Below are 9,617 nucleotides of genomic sequence, written 5' to 3'. Positions count from 1 at the left end.
TAATAATAATGACGTTTTATTGAACATGTACAAAATATACAAGTCTTGGTATCATTTCGGCTAACTTTGAAATACAGCCCTATAGTATTACTCAAAACAAGTTATCCTCTCCCATGACCCAAACAGCAGAGGAGTTTATAATGAAATAAGACAATGCAAATAAATATAAAAAATAAAGAAAACATTCTTCAAGCACTCTCAGGCAGAACAATGAAGCAAGACAAGTTATAATAAAAGCCTTTGTTTAGTTGGGGATAATGGTTTAAAATGCAGACTTCGACTTCCTGGAGCCTTCATCAAAAGAAAAGAAAAGAAACATTGTAGACACTGGAAAGATTCAATTGAACTGTATGGGCTACTGCATGAGCTCCAAATTGGTTCTATTTACTTGACTATTACCTCGAAAAAGCAAGAAATAATGGCAGTAGAATCAAAACAAATGTTTCATTGTGTAATTTCTCTTAAAAGCTAAAAGCTTCCTGTAATGAAATAAACTAAAATTTGATTATAACCACAAATAGATTATAACTATAATCAAATCACTTACTCACAATTGATGTTGATTAGATTTGCTGGCCAGAAAGATAGAAACTAGTGAAATAAAAAAATGGAAATAAAAAGGACTTAATCTGAGTTGTTGACTCTGATCAACAGTAAAAAGCACCTAAATGAAAGCAGATTTATACAAAGTTATCTAATTTAATTATAAATATGAACTACAATACACTTTTTTTTTTTTTTTTTACATAAATATGCATCTCATTTAACACCTAAACCAAAACTGGTGCTGCCAGTTGGTTTTAGAAGTCACATAGTTAGTTAAATGTAGATCACCTGTGTGTAGTCATGGATTTTCATTTGATTGTAGTATAAATACACCTGTATCTGGAGGATCAGACTTTTGATGAATCAGTATTATGGTAAAACATAGACCATGAAGACAAAAGGTACACTCCATGCAACTCAGCAAAAAGGTGATGGTAAAGATGGATACAAGAACATTTCCAAGTCACCAAACATCCCTCAGGGTAGAGTAAAATAAATCATTACGACAGAAGGATTATGGCAAAGCTGTAAATCTGCCAAGAGCAGGTTGTTCTCAAGAACTGAGTGAGCGTGCAAGAAGCAGACAAGTGAAGTGTGGAAGACTCTGAAGTCAGCTGGAGGACGTTTTTATGGGCTGATGAGACCAAAATTGAGCTTCTTGGTCATCAGCCTGAACATAACATTGGGTGGATGCCAAACACTGCACATCATCATAAACATAGCATCCCCAGTGTGAAGCAATGGTGGTGGCAGCATCATGCTGTAGGGATGCTTCTCTGCAGCAGGCCTTGGCAGGCTTGTGAGGGTAGAGGGTTATGTATTAAAGTGTTAGTGTTACAAAGATCCTTATAAGTTGACAAGTATATTTTCCCCTCATCTCTTCCCTTCTGATAGCTCCTTGTATAGAAGCAGAGGAAGACTTCTTTTCTCATCACCAGAGGAAGAATGTCAAACAGTTCTTGTTCTCCAAGCCCTCTGTCTTCACTGGAATATTTCAGGCCATCTGCAACTACTTCAAAACCGCCTCAAACACAACCATCCACTGGAATTTCACCACAAGGTCCTGACCAGTACGGCTGTGGGAAACACAACTCGAGCATCATGAGGGCTCATATACAGAGTTTTGATGTGGTTATTTCAGGGAGGTAATGTACACTGTGTAGAAATGGCATGTTCGCTCATGAAACTATGGGAATGCAATGTCAAAATCATACACACAGCATGATGAAGATATTCATAATTCATACCTGTGGACAGCCTGAAACACTCGGGTGAAGATGGAAGCCATCGAGGTCTAAGATGGTTGATATACAGATAACAGAAAATGAGCAGACATCATTTTTATGGTAATTCTCTTCACTTCAATACGGGGCTGAACAGCACACGATACCTGAAGGCCTGCAGGTGGTGCTCCAGTTTAAATGCAAAATTTAAGAAAGAGACTGAAGTGTGTGTGTGTGCATGTCTGTATAGCTTAGTGATCCTGATAAATAGAAAATTATCTTAATTCTAAGCAGACGTTGTCAAATAATCCAGTACTAGTAAACTAGTACATGCACTGCCTTCCTTCTATCTACTTCCTCAAATAAAGGATGACACCAGTGTGTTATGACACTGAACAGAAATTTTAAATGGCTGTTTCTAAATGCAACAATATATAGTTGAGGTTGTGTATAATGACTACAAATGCAACTGGACTGAGCATTAAAACCTGAAGATGGATGTCAAATCTTCATCTAAAACCATTAAACATAACTGGGACTTTTATTAATCCAAATATTCAGATTCTAATGTTGCTTTCACTGAGATGTCGTCACTGAGAAGCCTAAATAATAACTTCATATAAATATAAAAAGTTCAATGGCTGGATGCCCAGATATAGAAGGATTTTGGCCGACACACCACTTTGGCAACTCTGTCTTTGTCCTTCACATGTCATCCCATCACTATAGCTGCTTGGCGCTGCCTCAGCTGAACAGAAAATCTTGCACCCACAAACACCTGGCCACTTGGCTAAACCAGTTTGACTTGTAAGCTATCAGATTTGACTGTTACAGACTATCTATCTTAAGACCATCACAAGTTGGCTTCAGCTTCAGTAAATAAGTACTGCTTGTGTTTTAACAAATGCATTGTTTTTGATTTTTATGCAAATGAATGTTGATATAAGAATATAGTTGAACTTATCAGGTCAAGCTGTGCTTAAGGAAAGTAAACGTTCTGCATCCAGTAGTTTCTGTGGTAAACATGCGTTAACTTGCATGATTTTTATGTTGTAAATTGGCCAGATATATAGACTGCTACTGTTTTGTACTGTTAGCTTGGTCCAAATATTTAGCAACAAGTAAGGACTAACTTCTGAAAAATATGCATGCAGCCTAAAAGTATGTGTTTAAGAAAACTAATTAATATTCACTTAAAGTACAAGTACTTCAAACGTGTACTTCTGTACGTGTGTGGTTGGTACAAATGGTGTCACTTGCGGTTTCGCGTTTTGTGAAGTTTGACCCTCCAGGCTCGCCGTAGAAATGATAAACATTGACAAGCAGCTGTTCACATAGTATTATATTACAGAGCTCACGTGTAAAATTTTACTGTTTAAAGCCGAGTGCTGTAGAAGAGACTAGTTTGTATCACCGATAACATAATGGAGCCTGTTCTAAAAATAAACCCAGGTAGGTTAAATGTTCATGACGGTTTGTAGCTAAAATGAATCTCGACGCATGGCCATGTGGAGCAGCTGTAAAGAGGCTAATATTGTCTTACTTCACTTTGGGTCTGTTTTGTCTCACCAGGAGCAACAAAATGGGACATTCGTCAAAAAGTTTGGGACTACATCGAAGAAAACAATCTGGCCAACTTCCCGAGGCCTGTTCACAACAGAATCCCCAATTTCAAGGCAGGTTAAACCAATTTAACTATAAAAGCAGCTATTGTATAATCCTCTCAGTTTGCATTTGCATCTTAACTGTTTACTCTAAACATACTGTGTTAACTAATGTCGTTACAAGGTTGCATAAGCTGTTCTGGTCTCTATCATTTGTCTACTTTTTTATTCATTCATTTTATCCATAAGTGGTTTACTCCCTTTTTATGGAGGACAGGACAGTAATGGCAGGAATATTTCTTCTCAAATCTGAGAACAAACAAGATAAGAAAACAGACATGCAGAACAGAGATAATAATAATAAGCCAAATTATAAATACGTATTTATAGCAAAAAGTTATAAAATTACAGGGCTTATATGGTGTGAAATCACTTGTATACAGGTGCAGTACAGCATGTGGAAGACTTGTTAGTAAAAGGGATCCACTTTCATTAACAGTAAGCAAAATTATAAAGCTTTTTTACATTTGGATCCCCCAGAACAAATCAATCTTGAAGAATAATATATATATGACATTTGCAGTTTAAAAATAGAAAACTGTGGCAGTCTCTTCTGATACTGAGGGCAACCTTTACATTCGTACAAGTTACTGTGATGTGTTGTTTATGTTAGGAAAGTTAGTGAACATGTTTATGTAATTGTAGATACCAATCATCTAAGTTAATGCCTGTATAGGTAAAATCATTGCTAAAGTGATGGCATCAGATTTGCATAGCAGCTTTTAGCTGATGTTCTTGAACTTTGAAAGATTAATTGATGTTCTGTTTGTGCTTGCTTGCATCTCTTTTACTGTGTATTTACTGGTCAGGGTGCAATTCAAGCGTGCGACAGGCTTGCAGTCCTGCAGGAGTTCAACTCCAGCCAGACAGTCAAAGTAAACCCAGACAGACCCCAGCAGCAGGCCCGCTTTATCACATTGGAAGTAAGTTGGTACTGAAAAAAACCCTTTCTACAGCCTTTTGTGCCCTCCTCTGTTTTCCAACCAGGGTGCTTTCACAGCCTGTGCCAAGGTGTCTGAGCTGCAGGTGTTCACCCAGACAGCTGAGGTGAAGGTGGATCCTGATAAACCTCTGGAGGGTGCCCGGCTGGGGGTGCTTCAGGTAGCACTGCACTGTGGAAAAAGCACAAATGGATATCTCTTATGTGTCATGTAACTATGGCAAAGTGAGCTAGGGCTTGATTTTGAAATTCAAAATGTCAGAAATGTAGACACAACAATTCACAATACTTAAGATTTTAGGATTTAAGAATTAGATCTTAAGAGATTTTAAGACTTTACTGAAGACTGTGAGTTTCTACAACCTCTGGTTCACTTCTGAATAAATTGACATTTCAGACATATCAGTGCATTCACAAGCTGAATTAAAATTGATACAATATGTTATTTTCTTCATCACTCATTGACTTTGTTACAATACAATATTTACCTGCAACCATGTTAAATTAACTACAAATGCCAGATGGATAATTTCTGGATCTTTACAGGCACGAAAAACTTTGTTGGTCCCAACTCCTCGTCTTCGCACTGGTCTTTTCAATAAGATCACTCCCCCCCAGGGGGCCACCAAAGAACAGCTACGCATATGCTCTTCCTCTCAGGTTTGAACTTACTGATTTCATATATTGTCATAGACATTTTCACCCATAATTTCCTTCCATTCATACTTAAAGCCAACATTTAACCTCTTCCTTATTTGTTTTCTCCTCTTTCGTCTTTCAGGGTGTGAAGGAGTTCAGTGTGCCTGTTGGCCTGGACGCCAAAGTGAAGGTGGACCTGGTTGTGGTTGGCTCTGTGGCAGTGTCAGAGAAAGGTGAGACACTTCCCACAAGGTGCCACCACTTCACCAGTCCAGCTTTGTTAAATACTGGGAGTCTTAAGATATTGCAAATTTACCCTACTAACAGGTGATTAATTAGTTTAAACATATGCCTAATCACTTATCTATGAATTTTTGGAACTTTATGGTGTTTTATAATTACAGTAGATCAGTGGTGGGAGGTGCATAAGGCCAGTTCTTTCACAAGCACAATAAAGTATATCAAATCATATGAAATCTAATATAACCAGTTAAAAAAAACTCAGCACTCCAAAAATAAATAGTTAAAGCTACGTGTGTGGGCTGTGCTGTTGCTGGTTTAGAGAACTTCCACTTTATTTATTCTAATTCAAGTACTAATGACTTGTAAGGCTCTAAAACAGCAAAACCATCAGTATGTTATTGGATCCAACACTTGTGTATTGTGCAGTGTAAAAACATTGCTGTCTATCGGGGAAGAATTTAATTTTGTTTTGCAAAAGCTGGACTCTTTCAGTGACCAAAGGCTAAGTCAATTTATTTAATACTGACACTGCTAACTTGTTACTTTGAAGATTAGGAATGATATCCCTTAAAGGTTTAATATGCTGTGGAAAATTACAGGAGAAAGAGACAACATGTCATGTGACAAAGGCCTTGAGTCTTACAAAATAATGTGCTGTGATCATTGCACATGTTGTAGCCCACTGAGGTACCAGGACACCCTGTCAGGGAGGTTTGAAGAAGAACAGAAATGAGAAGGGGGGCAGATGTGTGTAATCAAATCCATTTCGCTCACTGTGGGTTCTGCTGCGTTCTGCCCTCCATGTAAATTGTCCCATCACTCACAATGCATTTTGATTCTCATTTTCCAAACGCCTGTGATAACTGTTGCAGTGCTGCGGTGAAACTGACATGCTTACCATAATGCATACAAGTCCAAATGGCTCTAAGTGTACACAGCCACATGGTTTTCATAAAGCGTTTGTTGTAGAGGGTTCATCCAGGTTCCCATCAGACTACAGTCAATTAAGTTATTTTTATGAAATGAAAACACAGCCACAGCCTCAACATGTAAATCAGTGTGTTTATAATTTAGGTTTTTTTTTTTCAATTTTTGAGATTGAGATCTTCTGTTTTTGCACTATTTTTTTAAAATCTTGAATGTAGTGCAAATGTTAGATATTTCTGATGTATACACAGTGGATCTGTTATGTTATATTCCTATGAAAAACCTACCATTTAAAGATATTCTCATGTCTCATGGCTTCTGCCTCCTCCTGCAGGCTTGCGTATTGGAAAAGGAGAGGGTTTTGCTGACATGGAGTATGGCATGATGGCCTCAATGGGAGCTGTGAATGAGTCTACTGTGGTGGTTACTGTTGTCCATGACTGCCAGGTTAGTTTATTTATTTATCAGAGCCACGTTTTTTTCATGGAAATGGGTTATTTACTCTCTTTCTTGACCAGTATAGTTGAAATTACTGTTCAAATAATAATCTGACACACCACAGTAAAAAGTGAGGCCTGCTATATGTCACGTAGTCTGTAAAATGTCAAAAATAATGTCAAATTCCAAAAGGCTTTCGATTTACACTTGTGAAAAGCAACAATCATATCCTCGTATTATGTAGAGGCTATAACTACCACACTACCTATTTTTTGCTTTTAAAAGCAATTATTAAATTAATTATTAATCAATTATTAAAAATGATTTAAAATCATCATCAAATAATAGTTGTTTCATTGCTAATTGAGGTATTTTTCTTTCAGGTGGTAGACATTCCAGAGGAGCTCATTGAAAGTCATGACCTGACTGTGGACTACGTCCTCACTCCTACCAGAGTTATTAAAACAAATTGCCAATCCCCGAAGCCACAGGGAATCATCTGGACGAAGGTAAATTAAAAGAACTCTTCTTTGCTGTCTGTGTTGTCACTGCAAATCCACAATATAGTAACACTTCAGTTAAGTTTCAGGTGTATTTGAAACAAGAGAAAGTGGTGGGGCAACATCACTGCAACTATTTTCGTAAAATAAAGTTAGTAAAGGCAACCTATTATTGATTCAGCAATTTAATGTTTTATTCTTAAAATTGATCTGTTTTAGAATTTGCATAATCTTGATGAGAAAAACAGTCCAGAGGCAGGAAGGTACGTATGATACGTATATATGTCAGAATGAGGAAATAAGCATTTGGCATACATGATATGATGGTTCAAATTGTTGCTTAACCAGCGCATGAGGTAAAAAGTGATGTAAATAATAAGACCAGCACTCAGATTTACATTACACAAAAATATTAGAGCTTCACTCTTCTATGAGACAACGTGCATTTTTGTTACTTTTTAACATAATGTCAAATTTTAATGTTAAATGTATTTATGATTAACACAATTTTGCATTGAACAGTAAAACAAAAGTCATCCCAATTAAACCAACATTGGTTACAAACACCAGACCATTTTGTTTATAGACTGCACTCCTTCTATGATGTAAGTGTTTGCTGTAAACTACTTCTTGCACACCCAAGCTGATGAAGGGCTACATATCTTTATGACCCTTTAACTACATCAGATATAATCTTGTAGAGTAGGCTTGTACAGAGATGATTTATCCTGAGAACCGAACAAAATATTTTGTTCTTCAGAAAAAGAAAAAAGAAAAAAATTAATAAACTATGCCCATATACTTTTTTTTGCCTATATTTAAATGTGTGTGTACGGACTTTAAACTGCTTCTAGCAGATGTTGTGTTCTTTTTTTTCCCACCTGATAATTTGTTTATGATTAGACACGATAGGGACATTTTTCTTAACGTGTGGAGAGTTTGTGTGTAACCCCTGGGTTCCTTAAGACACGCATATAAGTAAACAGGACCCAGTGACCTCTCAGGCAGGAAGGCCATGTCTGATCATCAAAGGCTCCTCTGCCCAGCCAGCTTGGCTCTGCAGGGGCAGGGGAACGACGGGTCAAACAGGCCACTGTAAAAACAATAGCCCTGTATATCCTTTACAGGACTGGTTAGCATCAAAGGCTGCCAAGACACTTGAAGTACCAACAAATCAACAGAACAGCCTTTATTTTTAACTGCTTGGGAAGTGAAATGTCGTGCCGCTATAAAGATACTTATTACTATAGCATGGGCTCTGGCAGGATGGACTAACACCAATTAATTTGTCAGCTTTCACCTTGGTATTAATATAATTCATCCGTAGGTACGCTTGCATTGGCTCAAAGCAGAGCTATTTGTTTGCTGTGTGTGATACTCCTCCCCTTTCAGTCTCACTGAGATTGCCCAGTTTTGTGTCCTCAGCTGGACACAGAAAAGCTGGAGAAGATCCCCATCCTGAAGAAGCTGCGTGCTCTGGAGGAGCAGGCAGGAAAGGATGTTACACTGGGGGCGGCGCCTGCTGCAGCAGAGCCTGTTTTGCAGTCTGGTCAACCCAAAAGGCAAACCAGCCGGAGGCCGAGGCAGAACACACAGCGGGATGCTGAGGGAGAATCCAAACAGGACTCCAAACAGGATAAAAGGGCAGAGACAGAACAGAGAGCTAGACAGCGCCCAGCTAGAGTAAGGAAGGAAAGCAGAGGAGATGGCAGGGGAGGCAGTGAGGGAGAAATTAGTGAGAGAGGAAAAAGTGAAAGGCACATGCAGGAGAAGAGCCTAGAGGAGAGTAGAGGTGAAGTTATGTCTCAGCGTAAGCTCCCTCAGAGTGTGACCACAGTTTACTTGGGTGGAATCCCCGCCGGGCTGCGCGTTAGCGAGCTGAAAATGGCCCTACGAGAGAGGGAGGCTGTGCCACTGAGGCTCACCTGGCAGGGAGCTCAGCACAGGGCCTTCCTGGACTACAGTGACCCACAGGCGGCAGAGCAGGCCCTGGAGGCTCTGCAGGGTCTCTGTCTGAATGATCACAATCTGCAGGCTGAGCTGGCCAAGAGTCAGCGGGGAGGCAAGAGGTCTGGTATGTCTAATAGGAGACCAAGACCCTCAACAGCTCCAAAATCTAAAATAGCACCATCAGATAATAAGGATGACACCCATGAAAAGACTGAGCAGTAATAGCAATAAGCAGTAAAAGTCCCAATAAGTGTTACTTGTGGAACAACCTGGAATGCCTTACTTTTTTTTCTTCTTTTTAATATATTTGGATTTATTACAAAAGGACCTCAGACATCTAAAGTGATAGTTGATGCTAATGAGCGTAACAAAATACAAATAAAGTATGCACACATATCCTGGTCTGTGTCCTGAGTGTTCCTCAGTCTTCATTCCTTCCTTTTGAGTGATTCTTAGAAATAGTTGAGTGTTGTTTCTGTTTCTCTTTCAAACCACACAGTATTTACGGTCTATTTTTTAAACTTTGAGTGTTAAGTAAACTAAAAAT

General features: G+C 38.6%; 1 protein-coding gene across 3 annotated transcripts; it reads left to right on the top strand.

Annotated features, from left to right (window-relative positions):
- Nucleotides 1–3,050: 3,050 nt before the first annotated feature.
- Nucleotides 3,051–9,471, top strand: mthfsd (methenyltetrahydrofolate synthetase domain containing). Of its 3 annotated transcripts, XM_044347741.1 has the most exons (9): nt 3,051–3,221; nt 3,342–3,445; nt 4,243–4,308; nt 4,421–4,534; nt 4,920–5,033; nt 5,155–5,245; nt 6,517–6,629; nt 7,004–7,129; nt 8,546–9,471. In XM_044347741.1, exons 1-9 carry the CDS (start codon nt 3,194–3,196, stop codon nt 9,290–9,292), a joined length of 1,503 nt encoding a protein of 500 aa, XP_044203676.1. In that variant the 5' UTR covers nt 3,051–3,193; the 3' UTR covers nt 9,293–9,471. The 3 variants fall into 3 exon arrangements, with proteins under 3 accessions (XP_044203676.1, XP_044203685.1, XP_044203693.1); XM_044347750.1 differs by lacking the exon at nt 4,243–4,308; XM_044347758.1 differs by lacking the exon at nt 4,421–4,534 and having other exon boundaries at nt 4,243–4,356.
- Nucleotides 9,472–9,617: the final 146 nt, after the last annotated feature.

This window comes from Thunnus albacares, chromosome 1 (assembly GCF_914725855.1).
Source record: "Thunnus albacares chromosome 1, fThuAlb1.1, whole genome shotgun sequence".
Taxonomy (NCBI): domain Eukaryota; kingdom Metazoa; phylum Chordata; class Actinopteri; order Scombriformes; family Scombridae; genus Thunnus; species Thunnus albacares.
The sequence above is the reverse complement of the archived record's forward strand: the minus strand, read 5'-3'. Positions and strand labels throughout refer to the sequence as shown.

Coding starts and splice junctions, on each gene's coding strand:
- mthfsd (XM_044347741.1), top strand. CDS start 3,194: ATGGAGCCTGTTCTAAAAATAAACCCAG. Junction 3,222..3,341: donor TGTTCTAAAAATAAACCCAG/GTAGGTTAAATG, acceptor TTGTCTCACCAG/GAGCAACAAAATGGGACATT. Junction 3,446..4,242: donor ACAGAATCCCCAATTTCAAG/GCAGGTTAAACC, acceptor TTTACTGGTCAG/GGTGCAATTCAAGCGTGCGA.